Here is a 15,031-nt window from a genome sequence, read left to right on the forward strand (position 1 = left end):
TCTCAGACCCCTCCAAATTGTGAAGGTTAAAAGAAAATTATTTTTATTTGTTTTTGTATTGGGTAAACACAACGATGGTTCGTTATGAACCTTTGGGTCATGTGACCCGAAGGCAGCACAAGGGTTAAACAGTTCATGCTTGGGGCATTGTAGGTAAAGGTAAAACATCATCCAGTATAACGACTTAAAACTGACCCCTAACTCTGCTCAGCTCATACAACTTTCAATCCTAACGATGCCTGTTATTTATGAGTGGAAACATTTTTATCTGAACTGGATTCACAGCTAAGGGACCTCCTCTACCCATCTCCAACCCTCAATATGAGAAATGACCTTGTCCTCCCAGATAAAGACTTCAAAAGAAGGATTTTTGGAGCCCTGACATTGTCCTCACCTTTGTGTGATGTCCCAAGGCAGTAACAGCTAAGTTAATTTCCTGCCGGGCTCCTAACACAAAGCAATTTTTTTGCGGTGTCAAGGAGAACCGATGAATCAGCCAGGAGCCCTACTCTGATTTCCTGTCTATATCTTTGTTACCAGAGTAACTGTGTCTCAGAATTGTGATTCACACACACACACAAATGGGAGAGGGATTGTCAGGTCTATTAGAGCTTAAGGTCACAGGTGTGATCTTTCCTTACTGTAAGTAGCCTAGTTAATTGGGTATTCACACTATTCTGCTATTTACTGAGAGAACTATACACTGTCCAATCCAATCATACTTTTTGGTATGAGTAGTACTGGAGAGAATAATGTGCCTGTTGGTGAAGGGGTAGTCGTGAGTCGTGACATTTTCAGAATGAAGAGAGCAGCCCTCAAGGCCATCAATACACATGGAAATTTTGTGCCTGATTTATTGCTGTACAAGGAGCCAACTCTTTACCACACAGAGACTCGCTCTCCCTCCTCCGTTCTATTCATCTGTTTTTACATGGGGTCCGATTGTCTCTCTCCATGGTCGTGTCTGACATTTGAATGAGTGATTTCTGTTGTTGGCGAAATGGCTATACTGCGAAGAAGTGCCAAGGCCTCCTACTGTTGTGAAAGTGTTCTGTCCTCACAGAGGGAGGGATTATTTGTCAAAACCGTCTGTGCTGATAAAAACAGTTGTGCAAATGTTTTTATTTAAACAAAGCAATTACATCTAAAATTGGATCTTTCAACGCACGCTACTGCAGTAAACGGCTTGTAGAATTGCACCTCCACATAGCTTGCCTGCTGGACTGTTGAGAGACTATTTCGATTAAGACTTAAGGAGTGCTAGACCATTGGCATTGTAGTTTGTTAAACAAAATGTCACTTTTTTTTAGCTCTACTTTACTGCAATGCAGCATCTTGCAGTCCTCCACCAGTTTTGTCAACTCTGCCCGGCCAAATCCTGTTTTAGTACATAGTAATGGGCACGGGAGAGAGAACTGGTAGGTTATTGAAAAGTGTAACAGTTTCATGGACAAAACCTTACCAAGTTGATTTATCTTGTTGGGCAGGTGAAACTGGATGTAAGTGTCTGCGTTCTTTTTTTTACTCAGGCCTCTAATACCACGCTTTAGTTTTTGTTTGTGACACAGGATTTAAAAAAAAATGTTTTAAAGCCGAAAGGAGATGGTTTGGGAAACGTTGAACTGTAACTTTAGACATGTCTGTGGTTAAATATACTTTTTGTGATTTATTTTGTGCTTAAGTTGGTGATTGTGTTTTTTGGTTGGCGTGGCGTAGTCTGCTCACAGGTTCGGTCAGTGTGTGAGAAGTGGGCTATATCTTCAGTGATTACAGGTGGCTGTGTCTGTACTTTGTGTTTGGGCACTACACAGCTTGTGTGTCCCTCTGATGCAGCCAACTGTATTTAAGCCTGCAGCAGCAACAACGGCCACCGCTGTTACAGCTGCGTCCGCCCACACTGTTGTCCACCCACCACAGTTTAGGGGTCGGCTTGACTCATCCCTCCAGCTTCCCTCCAGTGCTGGGCCTGCAGCATCACCTCCACCCCTCAAACGACAGCATTGCTAGACTCTGGACAAGCACACTACCTTAATTTCCTCTCATTTAGACCCAGAGCAGGAGAAAACATCAGAGGGAGAGAGGAGACTTGCCGGCACATTTTGCCGGCAAGTCTTCTGTGGATCTGGAGGGAGCGGAGTAGTGAACATGAGTCTACGAATAGATCAATGAATGGGGATTGGATAACAGACAGGGAAAGGGTCATTCTTTTAGGAGAAGAGGAGTGTTTGGGAGCCAGTGCTGTGGTGCTCTGTGTTGAATGCCCAGACTGCATGTGTGGATGGTTGTGATTGCCCTGGCAACATCAGAAGCAAACCCAACTTGTTCCTCCAAGGCCCCTCACCAGTCAAGGGGACAGGAAACGAGACATTGTGTCCTTGCAATAGTCATTTTGAGATTTGAGAGGTTTATTTATCCAGATGTGTAATTTTACTGAGCATGTCAGTCGGTGTGTTTGTTTTCCAAAGAGGTAGAAACGGTTTGGGCCTGCCTGTGTGTTGCAGAACTGTCTGCAGCACAAGTCAATATGCACAAGTATTTTTTGGGAGCGTTTTTTTTCTGGGAGTAGAACAAACATGTTTTGGGTGCGTACATTTGTGGTTTTTATCTCCAAGTGTGTATCTGCCTCATCCCGCCTGTGAACCATGGCGTGCCAGCCTGTCGCAAGACAGGAATTCCATCGAGAGCTAGTGAAGCAGCAGGAGCTAGAAGATCTAGGGGAAATTGTCATAAAACAGTGCCATTAGTGCTGCTATCAAACCCTGGCTAATGTTCTCCTCCCAGCACCCAGCCCGGACATCACAGCCCCCCCCCCCTCCAACACCTCAACTCTCAACCCGCCTGTCCTCAAACGGGTTCAAGGTTGCACGAAAATATATGGCTCACTTTGTTAATGGGATATTTAGCTGGCTCTAGTGCTCTCGTGTGAGCTGTCATCTCTTTTGTTTCTTTTTGAGGACTGAACAGGAGAGATTTTCCGTTAGAAAGTCATTCACAGAGAACGGCAGAAATTTTGAAAAAGACACCCGGACAAGACTCAACAGCACAAGACATGTCCCAAGCAGTACTCAGCACATCATTTCAAGTATTATAGTCCTAGGTGGCTTTCTATAATTTGAGGCAAGCCATTTTGTGGTTCTAGGTGTGCCTGTCATGCATTCCTCTCAAGCAGCAGCCATTGTTAGTGTGTGTGTTGTGTGGGAAGGGTTGAGCCCCTGATTGGTTGTTATTGCAGAGACTGTGTTTTGTGAAGTGACTCTAAAGGAGGCAGGATATCCTCTGGACAGTGTGTTGCTCGACTGTTTGACCGTGGAGGTGATCCCTATACCAGGTCTCATATCCTAGGAGAGGTCCATCTTAAACCCCAGAGACAGGGTCCTCTGACGACAAAGATTTTTACATTTACAGAATGTCAGTCTCAGCCCAGTCTCAACCCATGGAAGCCTTAATTGCAGGTGCTAGAATGTGTGTTTTGCACACCCCTACTCCTCCCCCCCGGCAGAGTTTTGTGACTGAGTCAAGCTCCCGTCATCCCAGGCCAGTTCTCCAGCAGAACATGTGAAGTGGTACTCCATGCTTACTCAGGTAGAAATCCCCCATGAAGTGGACTCACTATTTGAAAGGCCTACCAATCCGAAGCTCAGTGGACTGACTCAAGCATGTTCCTACCCTGAGCTGGTGTCATCCTGCCAGCACTCATGTCTTGACTCAAGAAGTACATTCTCCACCATCTGAGGAGAGCCTCCTCAAAACTGATAGAGGATAAAGATCTTTCAGCGGATGATATGGGACGAGAGAGCGAGAGAGAGAGCTGGATAGGTGCATGTGACAGTGAGGCTGAGAATGGCATGAGCAGGAATAGAAAGGGAGACGAGTAGAGACACACTGCAGTCACGTTGGCATCTCAATTTCACACAAGCGTCGTTTCTCGTATCACCGGCAGCCATCTCCCCTCCGTGCAAGGCATCTATAGATGCCTTGCACGAGATGCCTGAGAAAAGCACGGAACAATGTAAAGGACCACAGCCACCCAGGCTATGGAATATTCACATTGCTGCCGTCTGGTAGACGCTACCAGAGCATCCGAACACGGACTACCAGACTTACAAACAGCTTCTTCCCCCAGGCTGTAAGGCTTCTGAATCAGCAACTTTGATCCACTGAACAGTCGCCATCACCATTCACTTTCTGCTCCCCCATTCATACAACCACACTTCCTACATATATTTGCACAATTTTTTACTTAATTTAATATTCCTAATTTCTCACATTTTAAACTGCTGCTCGCTCTTCTTGTGTTGTTGTTACTTGTTGTAAATTACTAAATGTACTTGTTAATCAGTCCCCCCAGGATTTCGCGGGCCTTTTTTGTGATAGTTGCGGGCTACAATTCCTGATTACACGGGAGCTTTTCCAAAAAGTTGCGATGAAAGTTGCAGTGTTTTTTAGGTGTTTGTTGCGATGAAATTGCGGGAGCAAGTGAAAGTTGCGAATTTCCCTCTTTGTAATTTTAATTGGGTTATTGGTTGAAAATGAAGTAATTAACAAACATTCATCAAAGAATAAAACCATTGAGAAATGGTCCCCTAAATAACCTTACCAACATGCCAATTTTCATCATATCGAATTTTTAATCCTTATCCAACCAGGATTTACAGTCGCATGCATTGAAGGGAGGAATCTCCCTTTTTTAACAAAAAAGATTGAAATCTCTGTCTGCAATACCGCTGTCGGCCTCTACGCAACTCGGTGTTCTCACGCTTGCCAGGCATAGACAGTAGAAGAAAGCACACGCAGCGATTGACTGGTTGGGCAACCCTGGATACAGGACTGTTAATTAACTGTGTGTTTTTCGTCTGGAAGTCTCTAGAAATCTGTCACCTTATTGAACTAAATAAAAAAGTGAACAGACACCAGAATGAATGTGTTCACAGTATTGTTCATCAGGCAGTAATACAGTACGTTCAGTTCACGTTCACCAAAATTATCAACGAGTTCATGAACTTTCGTTCAATGAACACGTTCAGGCGCAACACTGGATTTAACCCCTACTGGAGAGAGTTTTGGGAGACGACGATGATTGGTCAAAGTTGCGGGAAAATTGGGGTGATTGGTTAAAATTGCAACGTTGCGCTGAATTCGCGGGGAATCGTTGAATTCGCGTGAATTGGTGCAATCGCGAATTCCTGGAGGGTCTGGTTAATGTTATATGTTACAGTGTTATATGTTATAGTGTTAAATGTTATTTTTGGTATATGTTACATGTTATATGTTTGGTATATGTTACTATGTTACTTTGTTATTGTATCTACTGTCTACTGTAGATGTTGCTGGCCAAGTCTTAAGAATTTCGCTGCACTGAAGCAATTTGGTGTATGCGACAATAAACTTTGATTGATTGATTGATTCTTAATGAAATGGCACATTCTTCAGGGGAATGTCTGGTTTCATCAACCTTGATGCTGTGTGGGTGTTTTGTGCAAACACATGTATGTCTAGGATTGATTTGATTATTGACAGGAAGGCGTTAGCGCTGGGTGTGAGAAAGTCTCAACCTCTAACATAATTGCACCGAGTGGGCTGCAGAGTGGAGCTGCTCGCAGACTCTGAGTCACCCTTAGATCTCTTTAGTGTCAGTGGAGGCACAGTGTTTGAGGGCCAGACTCCCAAGGCTTTGTCAGCGACGAGTCTCTTTGCCACTTCACTATCTCTCTCTCTTAACTGGTCAAAATCCCCTGCTCTTTCCCTGCTCTCTTTATCTCTCCACTTCTTAACCCTTGTGCTGCCTTCGGGTCACATGACCCAAAGGTTCATAACGAACCATCGTTGTGTTTACCCAATTTTACCCAATACAAAAACAAATAAAAATAATTTTCTTTTAACCTTTGCAATGTGGGGGGCGGGGGGGGTCTGACGCATGCTTACAAAAATACAAAATTGCTTTACTTTGTTTTTGTATGTGGTAAAGTTGTCGCAATACGACGGTGGGTCACAACGACTGATGGGTCAGAATGACCCGAAGATAACACAAGGGTTAAGCCTGCAGCCCAGCTATCTTTCTCTCCCCCCCCTTCCCCCCTCAGGCTCCACTTGTGCGTGGGTGCCTGTAAGACTGCAGTTCAGTGTGTAGGATCAAGTTGTCTGTCCCACCCTGAGTACTGTGATAAGACATCTCTCTGTGGTGACCTGGTGCTCTGGGGTGTTTTGGGGATCATCAATAGAAAGATCAGACTAGGGCAGAGAACACTGGCTCTGTTCATTAGCGGAGCTCTTCAGCTGGCTTTGACTTATATGGGCTCATGTTGTTTCATAAGTTATTGGAACTTTGAGAGCTGGATATTTGGGGGGAGGTCTTCTAACCTACTGAGAAGTCATATTTAGACAAGGCTTGCTTTCTGTGTGTAAGACTGACGTGTGTGTGTTTGTGTGTGTTCCAGGTATATGACAAAAACGATCAGGAAAAGTTCTGGCATTTGGCATTGTAGTAATTAGTACAAGCATGTGTGGACCATTTGATACCCAACACGAATGACTTGTCTTATCGTACTTTCTTCCTCCCTCTCCTCCCCTCTCTCCAGGTGCACTGACGGTGGGCCTGGTCCGACAGTGCCAGACCATCCACGGGCGCGACCGCACATGCATCCCCCCGCGGCTGCCGCCAGAGTGGGTCACCACGCTGTTCTTCATCATCATGGGCATCATTTCCCTCACCGTCACCTGCGGGCTGCTGGTGGCATCGCACTGGCGCCGGGAGGCCACCAAGTACGCCCGCTGGATCGCCTTCACCGGCAGTAAGTGACAGTTCGTTGAGCAGTTAATGGTGAAAGAGAAGCTTGTGACTGCAAAACAACACTTTCCAGATTTTCATGACTATGCCATTTATTCTTGTAGTCCATTGTTGTAGTTCATTCTTGCTGTTCATTCTTGTAGTTCATCACTGGGCCAGTTTTCTGCTCTCCCTCTGCCCCTCTCTCTTTCTCTCTCTCTTTGTTTTAGACTAGACCTTCGGCTAACACAGAGTTGGTGTAGCTGAGTCAGGTAGAAGCTACTAATGATGCATGGGATTGTGTCATGATCTCGCTGGTCACCGAGGCTCATTGATTCAGAATTCAGGTGCAATCTCTGCCACTCACTATCTTTGCACACTCATCCCTCCTCCTTTCAGACAGGAATTCAGTGAAGAAAGCGCACTTCCTTCTCTCTGTGCAGATCAACAAGCAGCCTTTCTTAGCTGTGCTGCTTTCACACGTGGGCGTGTGTATTCTGATTGGTTGCTTATCAATGGGAGCAGACCCCCTCACAGAGATGAAGCAGGTTGACTTACCAACATGTTAGTCATGGAGTCAACGGTCATCATTGGTGGCCAAGCAGCGAAGCTGCAAAGCCACTTAAGTGTTTCTACCTTTTCTTATTGGTGGCCAAGCAGCAAAGCTGCGGAGCCACTTAAGTGTTTCTACCTTTTCTTTTTATTATTATTATTATTATTGGTGGCCAAGCAGCGAAGTGTTTCTACCTTTTCTTATTATTATTACATCTTCTTCCGCCAATGGAGTCTATGGCGACCCCTAGAACCGTATGGTAAAAAGTTGTGAAATTTGGCACACTCATCAAGGAAAGTCCCTTCTTTATTTACACCGAGTTTCATGTCTCCCATTAGACCACTCTAGCGCCACCAACGGGTCAAAGTTGGACATGTGTTTACACACGCAACTTTTGAACCGTATGACTGATTTTCAAAAATGTTGTACCATTGGATTCCCTGAATCAAGACGAGTTCAACACACCCTATGACGTCTATTTCCGGTTATATAGATTTTCTGTTATTTTGAATTTAAAAAAAACACTCCTCCTTCAATTTTGTTCCAATCTTCCCAAGAATTGGCAAACATCATTGTCAGAGCAACCCTCACTGAAGTTATCAAAGGATATTTGATTTTCAAAACCGTTTGTCCGGTACAGCCAATCAAAATCGGCAACAAAGCAACCAAACAGGAAGTTGGGTCAAATCTCAGCAAATCTTTGAGATATCAACACCAAACTTGGTATGTCACAAGGAAGACACTACAACATGTTACCATGTGCTAAGGCAACCGCTAACGCTAAAATAATGCTTTACACATCCACTGGTCAAAAACTGATTCTCTGATTCAATCACAAGTTCAAATGAAGACTCTTGAGAATGTTTGATAGACAAATCTGAGAAAAAGTTGACTGTAAGATGAAAAGTAGATTTTTTGTGAATATTTGAAATATGCATGCTTGGCTAATTGCTAAGGATATTTCTAATGTAATATCTCCCCTTGCTCCTCAGCACGCGCGCTCCACATTCCCACACACTCAGCCTTTCCCTTGACACACGCACGAGCTTGGCGAGACGCACACACAACATTTCAGGACATTGTGGGCTGACCAAGCCCCCACTCACTCCTTGATTTTCAGCATCGGCCCATGGGGACCTTGGTGTCATTGCATTTCCGATTTTGTATGCAATGGTAAAAAGTTCTCAAAATCCTGAAACATTGATAGTATAGGCCATGAGTAACTACCACACCACAAATGACCCACCATTACCCATAGGTGGCGCTACGGCCACGCCCCAATTGTCCATTTTCAAAGTGATGGCATTTCCACCCCATCAGTCTAAAATGTTGGAAACTACACATGCCTTATTTATCATGGGAAACTATACAGTGGTGACCCATACAGTCCACCATGTACGGTGAACATTTTGAAAACGTACAAATATCTTTTTATGAACCATGACTCCAATTGACTAAAAATGTGGTTTGATGTGTAGGCCACATGTAGTTATGCTTGTTTGAGACCACAATAGCTATGGGAATAAAAGTGAATGCAATGAGGAGGATGTGAAACTCAATGCTCTGAGTTGGTGCATGTCAGTTTAGGCAGAGGCATGGGAGTATCTACAGGGGGGGAAGGGGGGGCAGCTTCCCCCCCACTCTAGAGCCTTGCCCCCCCCAGCTGCCCCCCTAACTTTGGTGATCCAAAAACTGTAAACAAAACATTGAACTGAACAATACATTTACTGAAATTTAACAATTAAATGTTTTATTTTAAACGTATTCTTAGCCCCCTGCCCCTCAAATAACTACGTCCCTGCATCAAATGTGCAGAGCGGCGTTCACAAAGTCTGGCTCGCACACAGCGAGTCTGCGGTGGCATTGCAGCCCGGCAAAGACTGGAGCAACTGAGCTGCCCCCGAGCCTCTGAAGGTGAAGTCAGTTTCCCCAGGTGAAGTTTAAACACACGTTTAACTTAAAGTTACATTGGTAATGAATGTAATGTATGCTAAAGACGATTCAGCATCAGCAAAAACAGCGAGTCTATTACTTAGCCAAAAGTCAAATCGCTTCATTTGTAAGAGCACTCTGCCCTTTGATAAGTTTAGATTTTCGTAAAGAATAAAAAACAATAATACAGTGCCAGTACATTTGCATTCCAAGCAATGACGGCACGTTTAGCACGCAACCATTGATGGAACTGCCAAATTTCACGTCATGTCGTCATCGTTTGATGCGGTTAGGTGAGGAAAGCCCTTTTCGAGTGCGCAAAGTAAATTACCGAAGCAATCCTTTTACTAATTACAAGTTGTGTTTCCCGTTTCACAGTAATGATCAATCTACAGGTTATTTAGTACTGTAACACATTCTGAAGGTTGCCTTGTCAGAGTTTTTCAGTATAAAAGTAAATCTGGTTTAAATGTCAGGAGTTCCTGTCGGGACAAAAGTAACACTCGTTACTTTTGTCCCGCCGCTAATGCAATATAGTATGTGTGGTGACTTTCTGTTTGTGGAAAGCATTTATTAAAACATGTTTATGTCATAGGCTATTATACCAACATAATATGCCAAGAGTGAGGATCTGAAAGACAGACAGAGGTCTGGTTCAGAAGAAATTAAATGAAATATTTGATGAAACTGAAATTTAAAATGAAAAATGTAATTAATTAATTTTTGGCAAAAATAAAGGACTAAATATGTTTGCCGTTACATATTAACAAGGTCATAGTTCAGGGTTTTTCCTACATAGAGAACATTTTGGCTCGCGCCAAAGCCTTTTTCCCGAGCGCCAATGACAAATCCCGAGCGCCAAAGGCAAAAAAAAGTCTGCGATAAAAAAAAAAAGCTGTGTTCATCACGCGTGCAATGCATGTCAGCGAATATGTTCTCAATAGTATTTTTCAAGTAGGCTACAGCCGAACCCTCGTTCCGTTTTTATCAATAGTAATCGAGTTGATAAGCGTGTCTTCTTGTCTGATCAATACGCAACTTTGAGGTGCGCGAATGGACAGAGCGGAGTAAACTGTTGTTCTGCTGCGAGGGCCAGCCCGACGTGCACGAATACACCTGTACAAATGCAAATTAAATTTCCACTCAAAATGCTGACAAAAGTTTGATTTACGATTTCCAACGCAGCCTCCATTGGTATTCTTAACCTGGAATGATAATATATAGTGCAACTTTGAGGTGCGCGAATGGACAGAGCGGAGTAAACTGTTGTTCCGCTGCGAGGGCCAGCCCGACGTGCACGAATACACCTGTACAAATGCAAATTAAATTTCCACTCAAAATGCTGACAAAAGTTTGATTTACGATTTCCAACGCAGCCTCCATTGGTATTCTTAACCTGGAATGATAATATATAGTGCAGTGTTTCCTCTATGGCTACATTTCTGCCGCCACGGTATCAGAAATCAGGCTGTACAACATTTTTGGCAGTCTATCAGCAGGGATTGTTAGAGTGCATGTCGGAGAATTGCACGGACACACGCTTCACACCGCAGTTGAGATTGCGTGTGTGCGTCCTTGAGAACTGTAAGTCGTATAACTTATGTTGTCAGTTCATTTAAGCCTATTATTGTATAAGTCTATAGTTCTTGCAAATTTAAATCAAGTTAACTGGTGATTTTCGTTGTTTGTATTCTTCCCCTGCTAGCTAAATTGTCTGTTGATTCGATAGCTGCCCTTGCTCAGGTTTGTATTTTAGGTGCATTATTATGCTGAAGTAGTTTTAATTAATAAAACGTGGGTTTATTGTTATTATTTGCTACAGAATTCTTAGCTTATCAAGATCAAATGAAGCAGGCAGTGTACATGCTTCAGAGTGGCCTACCAGTGTTTCCCAACCAGTGTGCCGCGGCACACTAGTATGCCGTGAGAGATCGTCAGGTGTGCCGTGGGAAATTATCTAATATCACCTAATTAACCTATAATAAAGTGTGGCATGTGGCAGATAAAAAAAAATGCATTTATTAAAAAACAGAAAACAAATATTTCCCCCAAAAAAAGTTCTACATGCTTTGGCTTTTGCCTACTATACACTTTGTGAGTGCTTTGGTTCGCGTAAGTTCTAAATATTACAGACGCTTCATCAGAGTGAGTTATTTTTCCAAAACGGAAGCTAGCTAGCTTTAGTTAGCTTCCGTTACCTAGCAACCTAGCATAATACTCGTACCAATGCTACTACCTGCTAGTTAGCCTCCTGATTTTAAATTTTGAAGCCATACTATAGCGTTTGTCATATAGTGTTCGTCTATCGGAAAATAGTCGGTTGGAATGTTCAGAATCACACGTGCGACGTTACTCTGTGGGGCCCGCTTTCGAACGATCACATATGTGCAACGCTACTCCTTAACGGGTTAAGGAGGGTAATCCTTGTCGCAACATGTGACAGTGGCAGTTTGGGATCACAGCAAGACAAGCAAGTGACAGTGATGGAGAAGTTTTTGAGAAGAGAAAATGCAAATTCCGAACAGGGCCCTGGACAAAATTCTGACCCAGATGAAGGCCCTAGTATGAGTGGTATGATATATGTAATGTGTTAGTGTCATTTTGTGTCATTTTTGTTGGTGGTGTGCCCCAGGATTTTGTAAATGTAAAAAATGTGCCGCGGCTCAAAAAAGGTTGGGAAACACTGGGCTAGGCTACTGACCATTTACAATAAGTTCTTACGTCAATTATTTATTGGCAGCATTTATGCCATACTTTATGAGTGTAAGGTGTCTTTAAGTAGCCTAACTTTATTGCTTTAGGGGAAATAGGACGAAAATATGTGCAATATTACATTAGCTATTAGAATATTACAGGGGGGGGAGATGCAAAACACTAATAAATACATTGATTAGAAAAAAGAAAAAAAAGAATATAGCACCGAAGACCCATTTTGACCCAGGAAAAACCCTGTCATAGTTACATATATTTAATAAAAACCAGAGTAACACAAAACATTTAGGTTTATGGTTGTGTTACTTTTGACCCACCCGTGTGTTAGGCTACTTTCGTCCCAACTGACGGTGTCGACAGTAACAATGCAACTTGTGTTCAAAATGAAATTATACTGAAGTTGTTTGACATTTGTACAAAATACCACCTGGTATTGATAGACCACACTTGTGAGTTATTGACCCAAGCAAAAATATATCTATGTCTAAAACATTGTCTTTTAAATTTACGTATTTCTGAAGAATGGTAGGCTACTTTCGCCCCTGCTCTCCCCTAGGCTACTTGAGTAGGCTTGTCTGCTGTTTTATAGGCTATACTTGTAGTCCACTGCATCTTGGACACAAATATTGTACTTTGAATCTTCATTTAGCTTTTTATACTTTGACTTTTTAAAAGATGCACAGTTTTGTTTTGTTTGAACACTGGGCTCAGGCCCGGAGTGGCCATCGGGAGAATCGGGAGAATTCCCGGGTGGGCCGCTCTGCCCGCTCATAAATTGGACCAGCAGATCGCCTGCGTTCTCTTTGTTTTTTCACACACCGAATAAAACTATATGTGTCAAGTTTGTTAACTACTATGTGACTGATAAGTAAGCTAATAAGCTACACTAGGTTTTAATTTAAATAAACCCATGATCAGACCGTGCATTAAAAAGTGCCGTTTTCCGTTCACAATGCGTGTACCAAGGTTGTTTCCATGGAGACAAACCTAAACCGTTATTTATTGTTGTGGAGGGAGTTAGCAAGATTAAGATGATGCGAAAAGAATAAAATGGATGGGAAAAAGATGCCAGGAGGAACTGAAAAAGCCAGGTAAAAAAAGAAAGATCTGTCACTTCATAAATCTAGGTTCCTGCAAGGGTGGGAAAAATATGTTTTCTCAAAAGCCCCGAATCTTTCAGGTAAAAGTTTTGGTTGTAATTTCCAGAAATATAACAATATGAGTCCAACGTAATGTTCATATTACATAAAGCTAAAAAAACTATTTTGCACTGAAATTAATGCTAAAAATTTCGCTCACGCGCTGTGCGCGCTCGCATTAATGTGAAGTTCCGATTTCAAATCACATCAAAACCTAGGTCCTAGGTTTGGGTTAAGCCCCGAATGTTCAACGTATGGCTCGGCCCATGGTGGGGATGGGCTGGTTTGGGCCATTACACTCCGTGCTGAAAATTGGTCTTGTTTTTGTCTTGTTAAAGCCATTCACATATAGGGATTCCCACGTATTCCCCTAGATCCGCCACTGGGCAGAGGTAGCCTTTTAAACCTCTACAGCCACGCCCCAATTTGCCCATTTTCATGTCCTGCTCTGGACTGCTTGGGGCCAAGCAGCGAAGCTGCTATTGTAATTAGGGGCACCCATTGTAATTGGGTGTGCTTTGCCTTCGGCAAGGGCACAACCTTTGTTTTCTCACATATATATTCTTATTCTTTCTTTTCCCACCCCTAAGCCTCAGTCAATATTTGGACTACATAGACTATTTATTTATGAACACTCTGTTCTTAGTCAAGCCCAGAGAATAGCAAGGGACCCTTCTCACATTCTCCATTCAGAGTATGACCTCCTACCCTCTGGGAGGCGATATAGAGTCCCTTACTGCAAATTCAACCGTTTTAAGAACTCATTTGTTCCAACTTCCATAAAATTTCTCAATGCTGCTTGAGGATGAAATATATGTAATAATTGTTATAGTGCCTTTATTACGGTGATCTTTTAGCATGTATTATTATGAGTTGTATGTATGTGTTATGTTATGGGATATGTGCAATACTGTTATGTAACTGTTGATAATGTTTGGCTGAGGATGTATTGTTTGTTGTTATTGTGACTGTCAAGGCATTTATGACGCACCACAGAGACCAAGACAAATTTCCCTGAGCGGGACAATAAAGTTCATCGTATCGTATCGTAGACAACGTAGGTGTCAAAAGTTTTGTCTTGGTAGCGATTGAGTTGCTTGTATTTTTATTTACGTTCCGTTGCATGGTTTAAGTTTAAATTAAGTTTTTGTGGCAAAAAAGTGCCTAATGTCAACGAAGGGTACTCAGTGCTAGCCTACGTCACAACGTCGGCACACGTTAGCAACGACGCATTAGATACGATGTGCATAGAGACTGTTGCACAGCAAGTATCGTATTGTGCCGTGGTGTACTAGCAGCATTATACATTTAAGCAATTCAAGACTTGCATGTACAGTAAGTAATGTCACATTAAAGAATGCATTTAAACTCGTGTGGTGCGTCGCTGTCTTCAATGCCACAGCCTAAACTTTATGTCAAAAGAAAGTTTTTAATTTCCGTCGCATTCAAACAATCCCCTCAGTGTAGTTTGGGTAGCAACAGCAGCTAGCACTAGGCTACAGTAGCTTGCTTGTAGCACAATTCAGCTTCTTCAGGCAGGGCTCTAGACTGAGACCAAAAAGTCACTTTTGGCTTTGTTACTGACAATAATCGCTTCCAGCAAACTTTTTTGAATTAGCCATTCCCCCTAAATAAATATCAAGCTTATTTACGTGTTTGGGGGCATATTTTCAGTCAGCAGATGGTACTAGTACTGTTTGAATCGCGATTCCATCTGAAAAATACCGCCGGTGACAACGTGGTTAGAATAGCTTGTTTCAAAGGGGTTTCAGCTTGTTTATTATATGGACCCATCTGCAACCGACGCAAGCAAGCACACCCTACAATTTCCCCAGAAATGGTATCCTCTCTAGTTGGTAGGATTATTATTATTAGGGTTCCTCCAGTAGGAGAACCCTATTGTTATTGTTAGTATTACGGTTGTTCCATGGG

General features: G+C 42.8%; 1 protein-coding gene across 1 annotated transcript in view; it reads left to right on the top strand.

Annotated features, from left to right (window-relative positions):
- Positions 1–15,031, top strand: part of mosmoa (modulator of smoothened a) — a 41,201-nt gene that overhangs the window by 10,130 nt on the left and 16,040 nt on the right. The window contains exon 2 of the mRNA XM_062453985.1: positions 6,576–6,788. Coding sequence (XP_062309969.1) covers positions 6,576–6,788 — 213 coding nt within the window. The remainder of the gene's footprint in view (positions 1–6,575; positions 6,789–15,031) is intronic.

The sequence above is a fragment of the Osmerus eperlanus genome, chromosome 2, assembly GCF_963692335.1.
Source record: "Osmerus eperlanus chromosome 2, fOsmEpe2.1, whole genome shotgun sequence".
NCBI classification, from domain to species: domain Eukaryota; kingdom Metazoa; phylum Chordata; class Actinopteri; order Osmeriformes; family Osmeridae; genus Osmerus; species Osmerus eperlanus.